The sequence below is a fragment of the Platalea leucorodia genome (assembly GCF_965183815.1).
Source record: "Platalea leucorodia genome assembly, chromosome: 2".
NCBI lineage: Eukaryota > Metazoa > Chordata > Aves > Pelecaniformes > Threskiornithidae > Platalea > Platalea leucorodia.
This window is the reverse complement of record NC_138824.1, coordinates 3,653,333-3,677,490: the sequence shown is the minus strand read 5'-3', so window position 1 is coordinate 3,677,490 and position 24,158 is coordinate 3,653,333. Positions and strand designations below refer to the sequence as shown.

The window sequence follows — 24,158 nt, the reverse complement described above, 5'->3', positions numbered from 1 at the left end:
GAAGAGAAATCCATTGAGGGCTGCTAGAAACCACCTGCAGCTTAGGAGCTTCTTGAGGATCCAGGGATGTGTCTGGAGTCGAGGAAATCTCTCTGGGAAACAGCACCTGTGCTCACCCTTTTCTCAGGCATTTCCTGGGACAGTGAGGAGGACATCTGATCTGGCCAATGCATGTTTTTATCTGTCCCTCCTTCCCACCAGGCCCACCCCTGGTGATGTGGCATGGTCACACCTCAACATTTGCAAAATCGCTTTTGCCCTGTCACTGCAGAGCTGGATCAGGCCCTGTAGGCAGCAGAGTCACCTTGCAGTAGGTTCAGCCCGTGGGAGGCAGGATCCATGCAGCATCATGCAGGAGAGGGTTAAAAGGATCCTGTTCCCATTGGGAGCAGGGACCTGAGACAGCAGAGGAAGAAGGAGAGATGGAAACCCCACATGCCCCAGTCGTTGCAGTGGGGTAAGTGTGTGTGTGTTCACTAGGACTGCTTCATCTTCTCTCTGCTCCTGCCTGCGCAGGGATGCGCAGTGAACAGGAGCCTCTGTATCACCAACACCCAGGGCTCCCCGAGAGACCTGAACTGAAATTGGATTTTGTGGTTCAGTGACCAAAATCAAGATAAAAAAAAAAAAAACAGTTCTGTTTGAAGCAAAAGGGGTCTTCCAAGGGGGTTTCAGCGAAATGATTAAAAAACCCCACCAAATAATAAAAAACACCTAAGGTGACTTCATTGTAGCTTAATGCTCAGTGTTCCCTTTCTGTCCATAATGAAACATTTTAGTTTTATTCTGGATTATTTAGCATGTCTTAGCTTTACCTTTTTTTTCTTTTTCTTCTTTTTTTGCCACCTTTGAGATACATCATAAAAGAAGAACTTAAAAAAAAAAAAGGAAACACCAGCCTGGACTTTTGGTTGCACTTCTTTTCTGACACTGCTGGAATGGGACCTTTGAGCATCCTCCCCAGCCAACATACGAGGCCACACAGCAACCTGGTTTCACAGGCAGTTTTAGTCCCTCTGAAATTCCCTTTTCTCATTAGATGGATTGTAGATTATTCTAGACAGATTATATTGAAAGTCCTTTTTCACAGCTGAGAAACTGAGTCAGAGAGAGCCCTTTGCCTTAGAGAAATATCTTGCTGCTGTGACCGTTTCAGTCTGGGCCTCCTCTGGCTCTTTGGGGTTAATCTCACCTGACTTCTGATGTCTCAAATGTTAATGTCTCCCTTTAAAGTGAGCGAGAAGAAACAGGCACTTGCAAGAGTTGCTCCGTCTGGTGTATTTGAGCACTTCTCCAGGTGGCTGGATGACTCCCAGCCCTTATTCTTGATGGTTCTTGGCCATTCTCTTCCCTGGAGATGACACCATCCAGAAGTTTGACTTGTGTCGATAGATCCTGGCTTTGGCCTCATCCTGTTGGGGCTTGCACCCCTTTCTCCACCACAACCACTCTTTTTATCTGCTCTTCCAAGGTTTGCCTGCTTTTCTTCCTCCTGTTTCTGGCATGGAGGAATGGGTTGCATGATCTCCTTGGGTTGGAGGACTATGCAGACTGCCACTGCCGAGTGGCAGGTGAGTCCTTTCTTGTTTGCCTCATGTCCTCAGCAAGATTTTAAACGTTGTTGTGGCAGAGGACACCTTTCCACCCCTATCAGTTTAGCACAGTCAGGCTGCATCTCTTTATTGCTGTTGCAATATAAATACCAGGCAAACCCAAAAACCTCTAAGTAGTTCTGTGATTCATATGAGGTTTGAAGAAATGTGGAGGCTTATCTATCTTCCAGTAGGCTAATGGGATAAGAGCCAGGAATTTCTGAGCTCTCTTCCCAGCATTGGCCTCATGCTCTTGAGCTGGGATCTCAGCCTGTGTTATGCATTTCCCCTTGATTTGCCTGACACGTCATGTACCAGATGAAGATGGATCCTTATACAGGGGAGTTTACTCTTCCTAAATTCACAGGCTGCACAGTCAAAAGCCACCACGAGGATCATCTTATCTGATCTTCTGTATACAGAAAATAGATTTTTCCCAGAAATTGGATTAGAGCATCTCCTTTCATAGATACCTAATCTTTATTTCAACATAAGAAGGACTGGTGACTCGGCAGCCTCCCTGATAAGCTGTTCCAATATTTAACTGCCTTCGTAGCAGTGAGTTGGTGTCCACTTCAAAGGCTGAATTAATCTAGTGCTATCTTCCACCCATCATGTCTTCTTATTCCCCTTATCAGCGTGGCTGAAGAACCTCCCCTTCTCTGCCTCGCTATCAGCCAGCTTTCCCCTATGTAAATACCCATATGTAATGATCCCTCTCAGCCTTCTCTTTGATGGTTGCATTCCTAAATCTTTATGTTGACAGGTAGTGCATCTAATCCCTGGCCCTCTGCTATTTCCCCAGCCTCTGGTGTGTGGCCAGCAGAACTGACCTGTCACCTCCTAGCAGCCCTAGCCTACTGTCTACTAAGGCAAGAAAGTGTCCTTTCTGCAGGACCTTTCTTCATTCTGGATGCCCGAGACCTTTGTGGGCCTCTTCCGGCACATCAGCTTGGCTGGGTCTCACCATCCCCAACTCACTGCACTTCAAGGCGGTCTCTCACCCTTTAGGGGTGAAATATGTTCTGACGGGGTATTTGCCCTCCAGATTGACATCCCTTTGACTCTCTCTCCTTCTGTGGATGCACCTATGTATCAGCCCAGTATGTTTCCCATCCCACAGACCTTTGAACTGCTCCCGCAAACCCTGTCCGCTTCTCAGTCCCCTTAAAGTCCTTCTGCACCTCCTTCCAGTGCCTCCTCCCCAGCCCATCCTCCTGAAGCTGCCTCTGGGCTTTGAGCCCTTTAACCCTCCATGCCTGGACCTGCTTCCATCTGCTTCTCCACTGCTGTCCACATTAAGCCATCTCTGGTAAAAAAAGGGTTATAACCTCATCCCTTTACAGCCACGTTTCAAGGTCTGTCAGGGGGCCAGTTCTGACACCGTTTAATGCATGTTTTGGTAATCTCATCTAATGCAGTTTAGAAGGAAAAAAAGCAGAATGTCTTGGAGGAACTGTGATGTACTAAACCGCCACAGCTGCCTTTATCAGCAGAGGCTCAGAGGCTGAAACGTGATGAATGCTGATGAAGGTTTTCTGCTCTGCCATCTGACTGTGTTTATAGACATATGTGCATTCGTCGAGATTACAAGCTCGTTGATGAAATCCCAAATTAACTGCTCTATTGTTTTGCTAAGAACTGATGGTGCTCACCCTTCTGGTTTTCTCCTTCTCCTTTGCCCACGTTGCCATGACCCAGGCCCTGTGCCAGCCCGTTCCTCTTCCCTGAGGTTCCCCAAGACTTGTTAGATTTAATGTCAATGGCTCTTCGGGTCATTTCTTGATGGCTCCTGGCAGTGAGTTATCCAGGCCTATGGATTTGAAAGATGTCATTGCAGCAGATAGTTCTCCCTTGCTGCAGATGGTTAGCTTTCTGCTCCATCCCCCTCGTCACGGTGCCTTCTTCCAAACAGGGACTAGAGAGATCTATCAGGGATTTCTGAGCCACTGGCTGTGATCCTGCTGAGCGCGTCCAGTGATCAGCCTAGTCCTGACCTTGTGCTCTTTTTGGATGTATGAAATTTGTAAAAAGATGCCTCTGAACCCCAGGCCTGGAGCTTTCAGAGCCTGAGCCAGACTGTCATGCCCCATCAAGGATCTATATCTAAACTGGTTTTAAAGAAGTTCACACCCATGCTTACCTAAACTTTTCTGCCAGAAAGAAGTTAACTTGAGTCAAGGGCTGAATCTTAATTACAACTCCTTCTGTGTTCCCAGCAAAATCAGTCCTCCTGGACAAGATACATCAGAAGGGAAGGGCTTTTGCCTGTCGTCAGGGCAGAAAGAGTGCGGGTGGTCCCCTTCATTTCTCAGTGCCCCTGCCTTTAGCCCTCATGGATGCGTTCTTCTCTGGTGAAATGCCATTTCTTTGCATGGATGAATTTGGTGGCTATGCTACTTCTCTGGCGATCTAGCTGACTCTTGTCAATACAGGTGTCACAGGGAGTTTGCGGGCACTGCCTGACAAAATTATCTGCGGATGCACACACTAGATCTCCAGGCTTTTTCTTTGGGAATGCCCAGAGGCTTGTTGTGCTTTATATTTTGCAATGAATGACTTGCATCCCTGATGACGCTAGCACTGGACCCTCATCCTGGCAGCAGAGTTGGTACTCACCACTACGAGGAGGTGCAGTGGCATGTCGTCCTGACAAAGGTGTCTCAAGGCCAGAAGAGGTATCAATATTTACAGAAAGAACTGGTATCTAATCACTTCTTTTTCCCCATGAATGCACACAACCCTGGAACAGACAGCGATAAGCCATGTCACCCTGACATCCCCCTTGGCAGTTCGGTGTGTTGGCAGCACCGCTTTGCTGCACTGGCTGTGAAGGGGATTGATCCACAGGCTGCCACTCTAACCAGACCCCAAGCCCCATCTGAGCCTCACTTCTGCCTGTCCCAGTCCACACAGATCCTGACTGGGGCTAGCAGAAGCTCTGCCTCTTGACAGCACTATTTACCTAGTGATGGGGCAATTTCTGTCCAAGGTCACCATCATGGGGCAATTTCTGTCCTTATCTCCTCCCAACAGAACATCCCCTTTTTTTTCTGTTCATGCTGCCTGCTCCCTGTTTAACCTGCAGCGCGCAGCAGGTGCCTGGGAGAAGAGCAGGTCCTGCAGTTAAAGTCTTGAAAAGCTGATAAAAATGCTATCTGCTGCGTCCCAGGCTGTGCCTGGTGCTGCAAAGTGGTTAACGAGGGAACCAGCTTTCAGCAGGGACTCAGCAAAACAGAGCTGATATGCAGCGTTGTTGCCTGTCAGGTATTAATTTCGTGACCTCATCTCCGCTTCTGTGGGGGTAAGGACAAGGAGTCACCTACTCAGGCTGCAGCTAGGGAAGATTCAGGTTAGAGGCTGGGGAGTAGATTTAGATGAGTCATAAGGAAGAAATTTTTTGTGATAAGAGTGGTGAGATACTGGCACAGGTTGCACAGAGAAGTTGTGGATGCCCCATCATTGGAAGTGTTCAAGGTCAGGTTGGATGAGGTTTTGAGCAATGATGATGTTTAAAGGTCCCTTTCAACCCAAACCATTCCATGATTCTATAATTCTATGATGAGAAGGGCAAAATAAAGGCTAAAATTTGCTTCTTTAGAGAGGATACATCTCTGTTGCTGCAGGTCTGCAAAAGCAACGGAGACACGCTCCTGTCAGAAAGTGTAAATCTGGCTGATGCCAAGCTGATGTGATAAGTGAGCTGGTCATTGAGGCCCCTGGTTCTAGGACTTGAGCCACGATGCTGGGCTTTATCTATAACAGAGCAATGCGGATGCAGCAAACAGCTTGGGGTATGCTGTTAGCCCTTAGCATCCCGCCTGCCCAGAGCTCCCATGCTGAAAGCAAACCTCCCTATATATAGGAGTATTTCTATGGCCTTCACACATTGTACGTGTGTGAACAGAGTTGAGAGTGTGAGGGACAGGGGATATTCTCAGCATCTTTGCTGTATGGTGGAAGCAGCCCTGGAAAGAGTCTCTGCCCAGACAGGTGCTGGCTTTGATGGGGACAGCAATGGGGCAGGCACTGTGGCAGGGACAGCGATGTGATACCTTGCTTTGGGTTCCTAGAGCAGAGACAATCCTTTCGGCCACCCCAAGGGTACTTCTGCCCAGGACTACTCTGGTGGAAGAGGCCAGGAGAGAAAAGAGATGGGTGTGCAGCAGGACTGCCATGGACGCAGGCTTTCTCTCTCCCTAGCAATCACGAAGGGGGTTAAGAAATAAAGTGTACATTTTTGCAACCATTAGGGAATATCTACGATGTACTGCATCTCCAGAGCCTGTCAGCTTCTGGGATTTTGTCCTCTCTTCCAACTGCTTATGAGATTAGTTCAATCCCTGGGAAGAGCCATGAAGCTTTCTTCTAGGCTTTCAAACATATCTTGAGTTTGAAGGAGGGAAGATAAGCAGTAAAAGCAAATACAACAAATTGCTCATCCCTGCTTGTGCCCAGCACCACCTTTGTCAGATGGAAGGGAAATCTCTGTTCTTGGACAACCAAGTGCTTTGCAAATCTCAAGGATCCTTGGATATACGAAGGGGTGTGGAGTTTGAACAGCCCCTCTAACTCCCAAGTCTGTAGCGATCCCCGTTGCTCAGTTGGGCAGGCGCACGAGATTGCTCTGTCCATGCTGAACCAAGAGAGTAGGGAAGTGTGATGAGGAGAGACCCAAGCTGGTGGGACAGAAGCCAGACAGGTCCAGCTGCAGCCAGAATGCCTTGGCCAGGTGTCAGCTGAGCTCGGTGCCAAAGCTAATAAGCCTGCCAGGAGCCAGGACTTCCTTGCTTGGATGAAAAACTAGGCTAATGGTGCTTGGCTGGCTCCAGAGCTCTGCTGGAAACTGCACAGCTCTGCTCTGCCATGTGAAACTGCTGCTTCAGACGGGGCAACCAGCTTCTCTTCTGCAGCAGATAACACAGGGATCTGTGGCACCAAAATGGGGATGTGTCCTGACACAAGGGTTGTCCTGGGGCCCTTCTTTTCTGCTGTGGCTTGAAGAAAGAAAACGAAGGAATTACCACCTCATTTCCATCAGGCTGCTGGGGCTGTTACCATAATTTCGATACCTCCTTGGTGACTCTAGGATGGGGTCCCCGCCGGCTGTGGTGCTTCCACTCTGCTTTGGGATGCCAGTGCAACGCACACTTTATAGCTATGATTTTAGCTTCAGGAAGGGGGAAGCTGAAGTGATTCCATACAGAGCTTTTGCCCGCCTAAATTGGTTGCCCCTGGACTGCAGGCTGTGACTGGGGGTTGTTCTCCATGCATGAAGGACCTATCACTGCTTTTCTGGGGCTGCTGAAACCCAGCAAACAGTATTCGCAGAGTCACTGCAGAAAAGCACTATTTTTCCCCCAAAGCAATGACACCCAAACCCATTGTGAGCCTGGGAGTGCCCTTTCCCAGAACAGCACCTTTTTCCCTGGCATCACCAAGTGTCTACACTCCTCCTGTGGAGCAGAGATTGGCCTGCTTGTGTGTGAACGTAGAAACAGCTGATGAGCAAAAGTAGAGACAAGAATATTCTTATGGGGAATATTTTTGGGTGAAAACGTGTCTCATGGGTGAATTCAAACCCAGCTGTGAAATAGCCTCCAAAGGAAGAAGCCCACTGGACTTGTCGAAAGGCTTGACACACCATTAGGGCAATCTTACAGCAAGCAGATATGGACTAGATGTGGGCTCCTAGGGCGACCAAGGAAAAATACAGCTTTGTGATGAGGCTTTGGGAAAACTGACTGAAACACAGTCCTAATCTTTCCATATTTCTGTAATAGTGTCCTCTTTGGAGATCTTCTCTGGTTGAAAGATCTCTGGGGCAGGATCCTTCCCAATTTAGCTGTGGAGGAGCGTTGGTCTTGGGAGGCTGAGGATGCTACCACAGGACATTTAAGAAACAGTGGTAAAAATAGCATTGTGGCACAATTGCCACCATGGATTACCCAGGCATTTCCCATGGGATATCACAGGGATATGTTCTGTGCCCTCCTCCTTTGCTGTTTATTCAAGGGGATTTTCACCTCTGTGGTCTCTAGGATGCAGGTCCCAGATGGCACTATGACAAACAGACAGCTGTTGAGTGGGGTTTGTTTTTTTTTTTTAAGAGAAGCAATCACTTTTCAAAAAATTTAAGTGAGAAAATAAATCTATGAACAAATACTTCTGGGGAAAATGGAGAATTTTTATGCTGCTGATTAGGATTAGTAGCAAAATAGGGAAAAATCTTGCCCCTTGTGTTCCTGCAAAAGAGACTGCACCAAACAAGAATCTGTTTCCTTTGGCATATCTCACGAGAAAAGCTACTCCCTCTTCAGAAGTTTCTTACCTTAGACAGAGAGAGCGCATTAGCAGGTCTGAGAATTACCTCCAGAGATGCCCAGTTCTTCCAGCAAATAAATCTATCCATTATTTCAGGTTTTGTAATCACTGAGGCGATAAAAGAAATGATGGCAGTGAGTAAGGGTAAAGCAAAAAAAAAGACTGTAGAATATTGTTCTTCAGAAATATCCTAAAGGTTATGGAGCAGCACAGATTGATTTATGCTTTAATATGAATTCTCAGATGTTTGAACAATGCAATGAGGTTTTATGAATGCTGGCTGACCTGTGGTAACTAGATGCACTTCATTGCAACCATGAGGTAGGAGATAGTAGCATAAATGCTTGACTGAGGTTTATACTGATGTTCTCTCCCTCACAATAGCTGAAGCTAAGAGCTTAGATTTGGTCAGTGAGCAGGGCTCAGCTGAAATCTAGGGATTTTCTGAGCTGTGATAATTATTGTATGGATGAGTCCTACAAAAAGGTAGACAATAATTGGCAGAAGGGGACTTAACAGCCTCGTGTGGTTGAATTAGGGACAGTAGTAGAGCCATGAGGACATGGAAGACTTGCCTTCCAAATTCAAGGGCAGCTGAAATGAAGTCAAAATGAGGTGAAAACCAGCACTGGCTGGAAAGAGCTTCAGGCCTTGTAGCTTTCATCAGAGCCATAGAGGTGTCTGTCCCATGAAGGACCCCAAATTCAGTTTTGGGGTCGTGCTAGAGCTCTGCTCCATCCCTGACCTTCTTCCTTCCCATCATACCTGGTCCCGTCCCAGGTGGTGAGGAGAAGGTGTTGAGATAGTTCCTCTCAAAGACTGACTGAACAAGATGGGTATTGAACATACTCCAGCCCCTCAGAGATGCTTGGTAGAGCATCTACCATGGGGGCAACGAGGATAGCTAATTGTGAGCTGAGCAAGCATCATTAACAATGCAAAGATTTTAGGACCATAGGACCAAGGATGACCCCGGTTGCCAATGGAGACCTACCAATGCACATGTCAACTCTGGTGATGCAGAGCTTGTCTTTCAGGACATTGTCTAATCTAATAGCCCAACGCCTCACAGTCCTACATACATTTATCTTCATAGCAGCCCAACCAGGGCCAAGTTATAGGTTATAAGCAGGCGAGATGCTCAGAGGTAGTTGGGAGCCTTCAGTCCACCTGTTTTGAACCAAAAATGGATGCAGACATCACTCAGAGTCCAGATATTATTGTGAAGAGGGACTCAGAGTGCTCATTGTGCAGGGCACTGTGCTATTGCCATACATTTCTGCTAGCGGCTGCATGGCCACCTGATGGGTTGGTTCAACTCCCTGATCTGTCTGAAAACTGGTCGCCTTTTTTCTTTTTTGATACAGTGGAGGGCTGCACAAATGCTGGCTTTGATGTAATGGAAAGGAAGGTCAGGACAACCTCTCTCTGCTGCCCTGCAGTCACAGGGTGACTTAAACCACCCATGGAAACACATCTGAGAAAAGTTGTCATTCATGTGCCCAAGCCCACCCAGAAGGTCCAGCATGGTAGAAGGGCTTGAACCTAGTTTCTGTGTGAGTGACCCATAACCTGTGGCCCTTCCTTGGTCCTCTGTTGGCTGAGACCCTGCCACATACTGCTGGGACAGCGATGTTACGTGCCTCTACCAGTCCCTTGGCCATCTCTGAACCATTGCTTTACCTGCAATCCCCTCTGAAATCAAGAGGCAGCTTGATCTCACCAAAATGCATCATCGCACACCACTTACTTAGCAGCACGCCACCGCCAACATCATCGCTGGTAAAAAACCACCAGCTCTAATGTGCCGGGTGCCCATCAAAAGGGACTCTGGGAGGAAGAAGCCGTGCGTTTCCTTTAACCTACAATAAGCGAAGCAGTTCAAAGAGAAGGAAAAGGAGGTTAACGATCTCTTTGAAATGTAGGTTCAAATTCCCAGCACAGCCCCAGTCAATTACCAGCAAGCGCCGTGACACACATCCACCGCTAACGAGGAAGAGGAGGGGAGCACGTGGCGCAGAGGCCCAGGCAGGCAGCGGCAGGGGTTAAAGGACATCACCACAGTGGTGGGAAAGTTTCCAGGAGCAAAATTTTTTTTTTTTTCAGTGTGATTCATTCCTCTGGGGTGCACCCAGAGTGGAGGCTGGACCACTGGAGGGGATGGAGCTGGGCAGGGTGGCAGCACATCCCCCTGCCCAAACCCCCTTGCAGCTGGCAGGGGTTTTTGTGAAGGATGCGCAGCGCCTGGCACAGCGGGCTGCTGCTTCCTCCGGGGTGCTCCTCCATGGCAGAATGAACCACTTTTATTTTAATGCCATTAATGAAAAGCAGTGCAGGGGTAGGGATGGGGCAGAAGGAGGGCGGGTTTGTTCTGGCGCTGAGGGACGGGTGCACACAGGCATACAAATGCTGGGAAACAAAGGCTGTGATTAAGGGCCGGTGCTTCGACTCCCTGCTTATTACAGGAAAGGATTTATCTGATGGCCTAGTTTCAGCTCCAATTTTCCACCTTTTAATCAGGTTCCCAGGTCTACTTGTCTACTCAAAAAGGGAAGGAAGGGGATGTCTCAGGGGCGATGGAGCAGGAATAATGCTACGGTGCTGCCTCTAGAAACATGCATGGGGCAGAGGGTTTCACTGCACCAAAGCTTTCCCAGGAGGCAGATCCCAGGGCAGCCAGGAGGATTATGCCCAGCCACGCAGCATTATTTTCTGGCATGGCAAGAGTTCATCTGTGCTTTCCAGCCTGACCAAGCCAGGGTGTGTGGAACAAACGTGCTGGAAATAAAAAGCTCCTGCAAAATGGCAAATGTACAGAGAAGCAGCTATTTTTAAAAGGGACGGCACCTACTGCTGCTATGAAGTCAGTCACATAATCAGTCAGAGAGGGACTTCTGTAGGCTGAGAGCTGACAGCCAGGAGAAACAGCTCCAACAGACCGTCGAGGAGAAAATGGGAGCTTTTGGATACCAAGAGGTGCATCTTTTTAAATAAAGAGAAGAAGGTTCTCCTATGCTGCCCTGGGCATGAGGCGGATGGAGGGAAGCAATCCTTGGTGTCTTTTCCAAGATGCTGGAAAGTAGGGTGAGATGCTGATAACCCTCCAGGAGACAGAGTGCTGCAAGCAAACGCCAGCTCAGCCACTTCTTCCCCCTCCCTAACCCAGCCTATCCTTATTGCCCAGCCTCCGCTGAGGTTTTCCTGCTTCTAAAAATATTCAGCCTCTAATTAAAACACCCATCTTGCTTGCCAGGGCAAACGTATCCGGCCGCAGAGCTGAGCTGGTCCTGGAGACAGCCAGAGCTTTCAGCTAACCAGCCTGGCTGGCTTTCCTGGCACGGGTGGCTCGGGCAATGTCTGACACCAGGGTTTAGTCCATCGCACCGTGGTATCAAGCTGACAGCAGCTTCAGGAAGCTGGCATGAGGGCCTCCTCAAATTTTCCAAGCTTGAAGCCACCATGTGCCTTTTTCTGTGTGGAGACATCAGTGCTATGTTTCAGGTGTCTGGGTCCCGTGGTGGAGAGGGACACGTGTGTGGGTGACGCAGGGGCTCAAGCTGCTGATGGAGGCTTGCATGCTTCTTCCCATGCAGAGGGCTTTGGAAAGGCTATGTAAATAACAGCAATAAATAAATAAATATCAAAATAAGAAGAAGTTAAGGCAAGGGGGCAAAGGAATACTGGGAGGGACAAGGTCCAGCACAGCAGTGGAGCATCATATAAGTGGGGCATTCACATGGAAGTGGGAGAAGCCAACTTTAGACCTGTTGCTCCCTGGACAGTGTCCATCCTCTGGCAGACCAGAACAGCAGGACACCCTCCACCACTCCAGCTGAGCCTGTTCTCCCAGGGCAGGAGGGATCCCATCCCAGTCCATAACAGTGCTGGGAGCAGGATCTGGCCTCTCCTGGAGATGCCTACCTGCAGGTTATAGTCTGTACCTTGCATGATGTCCTAGAGGACGGGGCAGTTTTGGGAGGCAGATGGAGAACCAACAGCGTCTTCCAGGCAGCCTGCCTGGATGGAAGATGCAGCTGTTCCTTCAGGCTTGGGAGGACCAGGAACGCTGCAGCTTCCCTGGGGCAGTTTTCTCACTGGGTGTCTGCTTGCATCACTTTTATACACAGCATCGAGAAGTGCTTAAAATTAAATTTGCTATTTAAGAGCAGGCAAAGCCCTCCTGAGATGTTTCTATTTATTCTTTAGTTGCAATGGCTCTGCATGCTCTTAGCCCTCCATGCAGCAGCCCCTGCTCCTCAGAGAGTGGTGCTGAAGCTGGACCACATGTATCTCACCGCTGAAACCTCTTTGGTCTGCAGCGTGCAGCTTTCCGTGCCGTGGCATCGCGCCTGTACCCATTTTCTTCCTCCCACCCCCATGGTCTTGTGAAACAGCTCGTGGGCTCTCCCTGCATCACCCACTCTGCAAATCCAGCCTTTCAACCCTAGCAGACCATGTCCCAGATTGGCCAAATCCATGAAGAGATCCCTACCATCTCTGACAACCTTTGGAGCAGATCCTGGAAATTTGCTCCAGATAGATACCCTTGTGCTGCTTCACTGCCACATGTCCATAATTTCCTTTGAGTCAGCCAGTGAAGCTCTGAAGCCTTTCTGTCAGTGAGGACAAATCCTGGCCCCAGTTTGGAGATGCAACACTCGTGAGGCTGGTGGGGCTGAGCAGAGCAAGGAGAGAAGCCGTGTTGCACTTCAGACCCAGCGACAGCTGCCGCTCTCCCAGCACTAAGGCAATAAATCCGGGGGATCTGGGTTTATTCTCCTCCAAACCACTTTTTATTATATTGTGAGTAATCACAAAGCCTTACAATGCTGCAGAGGTTCTTTAAAAAAAACAAACACAGCAATGGTATTTGCCAGCTTTCGCTAAGACTTATTTAGCTAGCAGCTAACGTGAGATTACACAAGGAAATCTTGCAGTCTTCAATTGGATTGTCACACTGGGTTTTAAATTTACCACAGTGGCGCAAATGCAGTAACTTTGACGGTATGTGATCCCCGAAACATTTCATCTACGCACAGACTTATAAAATAAAACAACTTTTTTAAAAATTACTTTTTCTGCCAGCAGAAAAGAATTCTCTTAAAAAGGCAAGATCCACTAAAAAAACACCTCCTCCCTCCCAAACTGCCCCCGTCTTGCGCTGCAGTTAGTTGCTGTTCCCCTCCAGATCCCTGCCTGTAGGCAGTCCCATTGCCTTTTTAAGAAAAATCACTGTTTCTTGTGACTGTGAAGGCTGGTCGAGCATTGCAAAGGCTCAGCAGAGGAGGAAAACCCCCAGCACTGAAAGAAAGGGCTAAAATCCCACCCTAAGATCCGCAAACAAATCACTGAAAAGAGGATGGATGAAAATGTGGGAGAGGGATTTCAGTATCCCAAGTGAGGTGTTGACTCTGGCTTTTATGGGCTCAGTGGTTTTCAACTATCCCTGGAGACAGCTGCTTTGGGCAGTGGGGTTTCCAAAGACAAAGCCTGAGCTCCTCCCAACACACCCAAGAAGGGTTGTGGAATGGGTTTATGTCTGCATCACCTTTGCATGGACCTTCCTAAACCAGCTTCAGACATGGAAGGTTGCCCTGATGCAAGGCTGGGTTTAGAGACCAAGCTGCACACCAACCCGAGCAGGATCCCCATCCTCAACATCCCTTCCCATCCCCAGGGCAGAGCATGCCAGATGTGGACCAGACCTCCATTGCAGGAGCTCTTATAAGCAGGGTGAAGGCTTCACAGATGACATTGAGTCAAGCTGTGCTGCCTTCCCCCGCTTTCTTCTACCCTGGAGAAGAAGGGGGATGAGAGGGGCTCCCCTTTGCTTTGCCAGCATTTCAGCAATAGAGGAAAAAATGAGTAAATCTCTGAGGACCAGGCTTTTTATCAGATTTCAGTTGGCAGCCAAGGAGCTGTGGGAGAAAAAGAAAAGCCACAACTCTGGAAGAAAAACCCCAAGATCTTTCCCCTGATAGGCAAAGCGTGCCAGGGTCATAGGCGTCAGTGTTAATTCTTCTCCTGGCATGTTCTGGAGAGTGTTTCGGCACTGGAAATTGCCACAGGAGCCCAGCTGAGTCGCAGATGTTATGTTCAGATGGGAGATGTCAGCATGGAAACAGCTTACACTCACGTCCTCCGGGTCTGCCTCTTGGTTTGATAAGGTCGTCAAGACGAGAAACCCTGTCAACATCTTCTTCCAAGCTTCCCCAGAAAGGGAAAAGGGATTTTTTTTTGTTTTAAGCTAGGCTACATGATCTCTTCACTTTGCAGCTCAGTTAATTTGCTTCATCAGAGGCTGGTTCCTGGGTGAGATGCGGCTGTTGGCAAACCCCTCTGCTTTCCTTGCTCTGCTGCACATCATCTCTGAGCCATAGCTCACTAAGGTTAGAAAGACAGGAGGTTGCCAAGGTTGGACCTGAAGTAATTTGATGTGAAAAGGATCGAGATGGGAAAATAGGGAGAAAATTGTGGGAAAAGGTCTCAACTTAATGTTCATTGCACACCTATGCAAATAACATGTAAAAAGCAGCACATTAGGAGCACCCTGTATTCAGGTTTGTCTGGAAATGTTTCTTCAAGACTGAAAGTGCACGACAGGGAACAGGGTGCTGCTAATGAAGGCAACATCCAGAAGGCACTTCTTGGGGAGTAATAATTAAAAAAAAGGATGATGCGTGGGTTTGTAAGCAAGCAGCTACGGAGTCAGTACGTTTTGGTGTGTGCTCTGGAGAGACATAGGTTTGCTCCTACAAATGTGCCTGGGGCACGAAGGTTTGCTCCAGAGCGGCTGTTCTGCCCTGGGACCTGCAGAGCAGCTTGGTCCCCATTGTCCAGCATCACCGCTCTTTTGAGCTAATGGCCTGCACGCAGGACCTCAACGCACTGGGCAAAATCTGGAGCCTGCAGATGATGTGGGCCAGGATTTGAGAGTTTATAAAATCCACAAACAATCAAGTATTGGCATATACAAATATATAAATTATTGACAGTTTTACAAAAGGCACACTGCAAGCCATCTCAGTCCGACACCTGTACAAATCCCATGGCCCCCCGCCCTCCCTTCCCCACCCCTTCTCCCCAGCTTTCATCACGAAACATAAGGCGCTGCTGCTACGGACCCATGACTGTCGTGGCAACTGAGGACCTCTTTTTTGGTCAGCCCAATTTGCCGGTGGTACTGTCCTTCTTTTATGGTCTTAAGACACTGTATGTTCTTCCCCAACGTGATGCTTTTGATGGAAGGCAGGTATTTCAGCACAGTCTTTGGCAAGGATGACACGCCTGTCCCAGAGAGGTTGAGCTCCTGCAGGGAGTTCAGACCAAAGATAACTTCAGCAGTCAGTGACTTCAGGTTGGGATTGCTGGATAAATCCAGAACTTGGAGGGCTGATAGTTCCTTGAAGCTATAAGGAGATAACTCTCCAAAGCCACGCAGGCTGCTGAGGGATAAATGAATCAAATCTTTCAGCCCTGTGAAGTCTCCTTTCTCAATCTTGACTAGAGGGTTCCCGTCAAGATTTAAGTATCGGAGAGGAATCCCTTGAAGATTTGGCACAGATGTTAGCCTGTTTCCAGAAAGATTTAAGTTCTGGATGTTGGGGATGCTCTTTTCACGGTGCCTTGTAATTGTGCTGAGCATATTATTGGATAGATCCACATTCAGGGGTTTTCCTTGACCTTTTGAAGCAAAAATGTCCATAGCTATATCCAAAAGCTTGTTATTGCTCAAATCTATGTCGCCCAGAGGAGAACTGGAGAAACAGTCCTCTGGAAGGACTTCCAGAGAATTATGACTCAGATCCAAGGACTCCAGGTACCGAAGCCTGGAGAAGGTTGTGGAGGAAATCTTGGCAATTTTGTTGTAGCTCAGGTCGAGGCTCACCAAGGTGGTGTATCCAGGGCCAGTAAGCATTGATTCATTGATTGTTTCCAGTTTGTTTGATGATAGATCCAAGTAGGAGGTATCCAGAGGGATTGGGACAGGAACAATGTGTGAGCCCATTCCACTGCAGTCCACCTTGGTCAAGCTAAAGCTGTCGAAGAGACCAAAGCTTTCCACTTCACAGTGGCAGCCAGGGAAGCAGGTTTTGGTGGTACCAAAACAAGGAAGGAGAAGCAGCAAATTGAACCAGGCTAGGAACTGCATTGTTGACCTGGAAAACAAGACAATAAGAAAACAGATTTAATTGCAATAGAAATTACTTTACTGAAGATGTGTAACAGTTTGAGTCGTGCAGTCTTCTCTGTCTTTCCAAAAGGATAGATTAAGTATACCCTTAAATAGCATGGATGTCCCTAACACTTTGTCTCTCATGTTGTGAACCCCACTGGGAACTTAATGGAGAAAAAAATATTGGGTTAACAGTCTTTGCAGATATAACCAAGTTACGACACAACTGCAAATCAGCTGTAAGAACAGTAGGCTGCCTTAAAGCAAGACCTATCCAACATGCATCCTTTTGACTGGACCATGGAAGAAGCTAAATGACAGCTCAAACCCTGAGTCATTTTACAGCCTGGCAAACTTCAGCACACAATCTTCATGTCAGGGCAACCATGTGAGATTTGGGAGTGCCGGGTTCAAGCTCCTGCATTGACAGCTTGGAGAAATCATGTAGGCTGTGCACCCAGGGAGCCTTAGGTGTCCAAAAGCCTTATCAGGGAAGGAAAAATCAAAGCTCCGTTCAAATTTACTGTAGGTAACAGAGATAACGGCGTCATCAGAACATCCTCCAGGGTGAACAGCTAGAAAGGCCAGCTGCCTACTGCCCCAATGGACAGCACGTCTCCCTTGCTTACACTTCAAATGCAAATTTAGAAGTAGGATCATTGCTTTATGTCAGCTGGCTAAAAAAGAGAGTTAAACCAACCCTCCTCGGGCTGACAGCAGGCAGGAGAGACAACAGCCACTTGGCTCCTTGCCTGCCGAAGCAGAGGAACCAAGGACTGCTCAGTCTAACCCAGACTCTGCTGTGGTGGGCCCAGCATCCCACACAGGCATGAAGTGGAGAGAGCCAATTTATTTCAGGTAGAGCCTCTGGGGAGTCTTTGCTAATTACATTAAGTATTCATTAATATTCAAGATTAACGATGCCAGCAAGCAAGGAGCTCTCTCCACCCCTCTGGTTTTGACCCTTCTCCATCTAAGACGTTTCTGTCCCTCCGTCGTCACAGTTGAGGGAGGAAGAGAGCTGATCTGCACCTCACCAGCTTTGCTGGACCTCTGCAGATCTCATCCTAACAGCTCCTCTGCACAACTGCAGGCAACAGCAGCTGCATGATTTCAACAGCCAGCCAAAAAAGCTTTAGCTATCATCTCTGGAGAGGGTAAATTGGAGCGTGGCAGCATCCTGCAGATCAGTAGAGGCAGCAAGGGCTGTCTTCGTTGGTTCTCAATGCAGTCATGGGTGACAGCTCCTCATGTCTCGCAAACAAGGTCTCCAGGAGGCTGGCAACAAATCTCCCACCAAACCAGGCAAGCAGATCCATCAGCACTGCTCTTTGGCTACACTGCTGGCGATAAACAGAGACTCACATGCCAAGCACTCATTTAGCAAAAAAAAAAAAAAAAAAAATCCCCTTTAAACGTGTGTTCCCATCCCCACTTCAGGCCCCCTGGTCTCTATTCTCACCTTTCCTACCGCTGTTTAAAAGCCCTTTATTAACTTCTTTGCAGTATCATCTTTCCCATACACCCTTTGATCTGGCTGAGGTGCCTTCCCCACAGCCCTTGCACCTTCCCAGGACCATTTCCTAGAAGTTCACGCTTCACCTTCCCTCACCCACCCCTTGGCAGCAGTTTCTTTCCCTTTTCAGCATGGTCTTCTTGGCCCTGCTCTCCTTCCCAGGAGACCAACCAGGCACTACTTGCCGATGTGCAAAAGAAGTGCAAAGGGGAAAAAGCGTTGCAAAAATATTGTCCTGATCACTGATATGACTTGTCTGGCGGTAAATCCCAGACCTTCTGCAAATAGAGAGCAGAAATTGGGACTCTGGCCAAAGAGCCTGCAACCAAAGCATTGCTAAAGGCCAACACGCAATCCTCTGGGGTCCCTTTTTCTATAGAAACAACAGAAAATCAGTAAGATGAGCCCTAGTCGCAGCCCGTTCGACTGTTTCTTGAGAAAACACATATGTGTGCAGAGAGGACGCAGAGGGTAGAGCTCCTTTCTGCAGACACGTTTCCAGATATCCCTTTCCTAATGACAGCAAGGCTGATCCCCTCTGGTTCTGTGCAGACAGACCATAGCTTGCTCCCTTCTGCAGTCCCTCCTAAACTAAATACTACTTTTTTTCCATGAAGCTGCCTTTGGAATGCACTGAAATGTTTTATTACCAGGGGAAATTACAGCAGTGGGGAGCTCTTTGGAAACTCAAAAAGCAAAAACCCAAATGTTAAATGTCTCATTTACAGGGAAGTACCTGCATTACTGTCAGCACAATCTACTGGTATTTCTTCTCCAAAATCCCACCCAGTGGCTATTCCCACTTGATGTCTCAACAGGGAAAGCACCTCCTAACTTCTCCTTTGAAAGCCCAGCTCTGTTCATCATGGCATCCTGTTGGCTCTGGATTAGACCCCGGCAGGTCCAAAGACACATCACTGTGAGACTTGGCTTTCTGAGCACTGGTAAGGCCTTCATGGGCTCCTGTTGGGCCACCTGAAGAAAAGCAAGAGTGCAGTCTCCAAAGTCCTAGTTTGACTGAAAGAAGAATCAAAGCCAACACTGGGCTTTGATATGCGGCTGCTCAAACACCTTTTGACATGAGAATTCCCTTCCTGATCAGCCTCAAAACTGACAGCCAGAAGTGGGCAGATACAGTGACTCTCATTGCACCATCCACGGCTCCAGCCAGCAGCAAGCATGAAACATTACGCAGCTGAAATGCAGTATGCAAAGCTCAGCTTAGGTATTTGCACATCTATTGCCTCTTCCCTCCTCGCAGCACTGCTCCAAATTCTCCCTTACTGGCTCTGCAATTGCTTTGCAGATGAGATGCAATCCATTACTACCAGTTAAAAACTCCCTTATGGAGCAGCATGAAGCATTCATAGGTTAACAAGCCACTTAGCCAATAGCTCTGATAAAAGATAGGAGAAATAAAGGTACCGGTCATCTTCCAGTCCAAGAGACAGACTCCTGCATTGCCAGATAATCAACGAAGAGCTTAGTCAGGTACAGGCATGCTTCATCATCGCATGGAGCAATCGATAGCACTCTTTGAAATGAGGAAAGAAACATGCCGCAGGCATTTACAGTTCATTTGTGTACAGTGTGCATTTGAAACCACATCAGATTGCCTTTGGATTGCTGCCTATGAGCTGCTCTGTTGACAAAGGCAGGAAGCCAAGGTATCCCCTCGTAAAATGAAGATGAGTTATCCTCCTGCAGCACTGGGGAGATTCACCTGGAGGAAAAACCCTGGGCCAGAAACCACCACCCCCATCACCTGGGATGGCGAAGGGAAAGCCACCAGGAGGAAACAGTCTGCTCTCAGGCTGGTTCAGCCATGACCTCTTCATTTCTACGGCTCTTGTGGCATGGAGAGATCCCAGGGATAAATTTTGGCCATCTGTTAGCTCTGGGGGGCTTGTTATACCCACTGATTTCAACAGGAGCTGCTGGGGGTGCAGCATCATCCCCCACGTTCCAGGTGCCCAGAGTGGCTGCAGGGCTCTGGTCTTTGTATCTTCCTCGTCCTTTCTGCATGGCAAATATCCTGAGACAACCCCAAGGAGACCCAGTGGTGGTTAACGGAGCCAAGGTTGGACCAAGTTCCTAACAGGGTACTAGCCTTCTCCCCAGATCCCACATCTCTCCCTGAGCCTGCAGATGCCTCGATACCTCCTCCCTGCTCTGCTCATCCCCTGCACCATCGCATGGCAGGACCCAGGCGGAAACTTCACATTGAGATTTCCCTGCCAAAAAAAAACCCATTAAAATCTGATTTTAAAACTAGACTGCAGAGGAAACCCAGGTCTCAGCTGATGGTTGGGGGGGTGGGAGAGAGGAAAGCCCTGTTATGGTGTTGTTGCAAATTCCCTCTTCTCACTGCACTTGATTTCCTCCCTCTCCTCTTTCTTAAAGACTTTTCTCACTAGTCTTCCCCAATCCACAGCTGAGACTTTGCCACCTCGTTCCCACCCAAGGGAGATGTGCTAACACATCCCACCCTAGAAGGAAGCCCATTGCTCGGCGACTGGTCCCCCCCTCGGGAATGCAGAGATGAAGAGGATGCTACTTAGGCTACCTCTGGTTGCCCTGGCAACCACCAAGCCAGAAATCCCTATAGCCAAATTCAAGGACTAATTAATAAATGGTACAAGGGGAAGGTGTTTGAATGTTCCTTGTTTGATGGAGTTGGGAAACGCGCCCCTGTTCATGCTGCACCCCTCGGCCTCCCCAAACATGTCATTTGGCAAAGCATCAGCTGAAATGCAGCTGGAGTTTGGGCTGAAGACCCAAAGTCACCCAATGAAGCTTAAGGTACATAAGTAAGAAGTGCAGAAACCCCAGGTTGTCTTTACAGTGCTGTGAAGAGAAAGAAATTGCTCCAGAAGGGAATGAAACCCACCTAAGACCAGACCCATTCTTGGAGATGCCCCATCTCTCCCTTGACCATGGTGGAGCGGCATGCCTGCTCTCCTTGGGCTGCTACTTCCCATCCCTGGCTCCATCCTCCAAACCTGAGTCCCACCCAACAACCAGGTGCACCCAGGATGAATCAGTTCAGCTTACTCATCCGACAAAAACCCCCTTAATCTTCCTTTTCCCCCTTTTAGTAGGTTTTCCAGCAAATTGGGCTGCCTAGCCGCAGGGTTACCAGCTCTGACACTGCAATGGGGAAAACAGGACCTGTCTTTTCAACAGCAGCCCACCATTAGAGCAGATCAACTATGACATGAATTTCTGTGTGTCTAAGACGTCATGGACCGATCCTGGTAAATTCCAGGTTTCTTGCCAATGTACTGCTGGATTAATTCTGATTAACAGCAAATAGAGCGACCTCTAAAGGAAAGGGGCAAAAAGGAAGGACTTGAGTCCACCTATCCAAAATAGAGTTGCTGTTCTAGCAAAGGACGGAGAAGCTGGATTAGCAACAACATTTCATCAGGAGGAAAATTTGGGGATTGCCTTCTGTCTCTTGCATCAGCCAAGTGAACAAAAAGCAAAGTCTATAGCGAGGCCCACGAGGCCCACTTAGCTGCAATCACTAATTGGGGGCAGGGGAAAGGGAACGTTATTGGAAAGCGAAGCAAGCTGCATAGGATATGATAGAGGCCATAAATCCTCCAGACTGGAAAAAAAAAAAATAAAAAAAGAGAGAGAGAGAGTTCACTCTTTCTCTCTTTAAATACTTGGGAGGCTCTGAGAGGCAGCTGGGATGGCGGCTCTGGAGCACCAGGATGCTCCTCAGTTGCTTCTCCAACAACAAAACTGCTTCAGAGACCTTCCCCCCCCCATTAATTAATCTGTAAAATAAGAATAATTATCGACTAGAGTGCAACGCTAGTAACAGCTACAGTTTTCCAGTATGGACTCTCCCAGGCTGAGTCCAAATGACGCCACAGAAGCAATCGCAGCCCGGTCACCAGATCCCATGCTCCAATGTGAGCAGACAGCAAAGCTCGTTCAAACCAGCCTACAACCAGAGGCTATCAATCCCTTAGCTCACAGGCCCACACCCCTCACATGATAAAGAAGCTGCTGCTGACAAGGTTACTCTTTCTTTTCTTTTTTTTTTTTTTTGTGTGAATCCATTGAAAGTAAAGGTCATCCAGGCTTTTGCTCTGCCTGCTTCAGACCAGCTCTTCCCTGCAGAGGGGGTCCTCACATGCGTGCAGCAAAGAGCTGTGTTTACCCACTCTATAAAGCTTATTAAACCAATTAGTGCTTCCTCACAAAGGAGGTTTGGTATTAATGGGAACAGGGATTTCTGATCCATTTGTTATTTTTTGTTGTTTGCTGGTTTGGAGTACGCTTTGCAAATACCGGTCCTGGTTTTATACTCAGTGTTTGTGACTTCTTGGATTTAGGGAGAGGAGAGCTAATGAGAATCCAAGAAGTAGCTGCTATTTAGGTTTGATCCTCCATTTGCTTAGATGGTTTGGGAGAGTTTAGTGGAGTTACTCTAGGTGTTGGTGACAGCAGGATGAGAATTAGTCCCTTGGCTCTTCTAAATTCAGCTTTATTTCATGGAGCCCTTTTTGGTGATAAGTTATCACCCTTCACTTTCCACTGATGGTTTTATCAGTGGGAAGTGCAAAACTGCTTAGGCAGCAGAGCCATCCCCAATTATCCATCAGCATATAAAGAAGGGGATGTGCAACCCAGTCTTCTCCTTCTCCTCACCCTATTTCCCCCACCAGTGCATGCAAGCATTGGGATGGGGAGAAACTCAGCCACTGGGACGGTGGCTTTAGCCCATATGGCTCAATGTACAGAGACACCGAGGGCCTGAACGGGAGTTAAATCATCCTGCAGGTGCCTGAACACTTTCTGCTCCATCTTCCCACTCACTGGGGGAAATCGGAATTAAATGCAGGGAATGAGGAAAAAAAAAAGAAAATTTCTCTATGAATTCCTTTCTGCTTCAATGATTTCTAATAATGGGTGTAAAAGCACCTCCTCTGCATTCAGTCAAGAGCCCCACCACCAAAGGGGGAGTCGTTAGCAAGTAATTAACCCAGTGGTATCAGGAATCTACATTACCAGGCTATGGAAGAATAATATACAATAGGCACCAAACTGGGGATGGAAAGAAAAAGTCGTCTCTCCTCCCTCAATGCAGAGACGTGGTTGGATTTAAGACAGACTGGGTGGGTGGTGTGATGGGGATGGGTGGGCTCAGGATGGGATTTATCCTCTCTGACCTGTGGGTCCCAGAGATCACAGGAGGAAGCCAAGACAAGCAGATCTTGAGTCAGGGGTTTATTTGCTCTGCAGGGTGCTTCGTCCCCATTCAAGTGATTTCAAGAGGGGACAAAACTGCCATAAAGAGAGGTGAGATGCTGCTCCCAGACCTGAACAAGAACCCCATTGCTCTGCAGCAAGTCTATCTTTGCAAGACTTGAATCTCACAAAAAAAACATGGAATTTGGGGTGTTCACAGCCAGAAGGGCTGAGAAAGGAAAAAAACAAGACACCATTCCTCATTTTCCCCATATCTCAGTTACCTCCATTCGCTTTTCTCAGCTCCGAACATAGAGAAACTGCTGAGCACAAGCCACAATGATTAACCAGCATCCCACCAATGCTCTCCACCCTTCAGGGAGATTGTCATAGACTTTAAAAGGGATGGGATAGATAACATTAGCAAGAGCAAAGCCAAATTGTTAAGCATCAGAAGCATTTCACAACCCCAAAGCCAAAACCAAGCAGCCCCTCATCCCACCACGCGGGCTGCAGAGAAGACATATGGGATTGATTGAGAGGGAACCCAGCATCTCCAAACCCTAAGCTTCACACTATGGGTTTGTTTTCAAACATGTGATGTCCCTTGCTCAGCTGAACCAGATTCTGCTCTTTTTTTTCTTTAAAGTTAAAAAATAAAAATATCCTTTCTTCGTAAAAGAAATGGGGAGCCCTATTAAAATAATCTTTGCTCCAACTGTTAATGTCACAAATCCCATCTGCTTTGCAAGAGGCCACGGGTAATTTATCATCCTAGTGTTTAAACAGCTAATAGTTTATTCCACTTGTGCAATCTCCTCCCCCAGCATCCCTCATACCCCCCAAGGAGGAAATCAAAGTGCGGTGCCGTGTATTTTGGGCTCTAACAAAAGGAAACCTGTGCGGGCAGGTCTGCCAGCCCACACGGCAAGTCCCAGCTGATTTACATCCACAGCTGAAATAGGGATGATTGCTGCTGCCCCGAGAGCTGCGTGCCTCAAAAAGCCGCATCTTGGAAGCAAACAGCAGCCCAACTCCCGAGAATTTCGCCTCGAGTGGGAAAAAGTCGGTGCTACCTCCAGCATGGGGCAAATTATGAATTAAATCACAGCGGCACCAGGGTTTTGCACAAAAATCCTCCTTCCCCGCTCAGCCCAGGAAGCTGTCAGGTTAATAGAGGTTTTATTCAGGGTCGGGGAAATAGTGTCCTGTGGCTTTTGAAAGCAATTTTGCTCACCAGCCTCACACCAAGCTGTGCTTGTGCCCGGAGGAGGCGTTCCTGAAAGGAAATTAAGTTTGCTAAGCCTCCGGAGCAGCTGCGGGCAGGGGAAGGCAGGCGTCG

General features: G+C 48.1%; 1 protein-coding gene across 1 annotated transcript; it reads right to left on the bottom strand.

The window, feature by feature from the left end:
- Positions 1-15,009: 15,009 nt before the first annotated feature.
- Positions 15,010-16,068, bottom strand: TSKU (tsukushi, small leucine rich proteoglycan; the record flags this gene model as incomplete). Its single annotated transcript, XM_082304512.1, has 1 exon — positions 15,010-16,068. One exon carries the CDS (start codon positions 16,066-16,068, stop codon positions 15,010-15,012), a length of 1,059 nt encoding a protein of 352 aa, XP_082160638.1.
- Between the last annotated feature and the right edge of the window lie 8,090 nt (positions 16,069-24,158).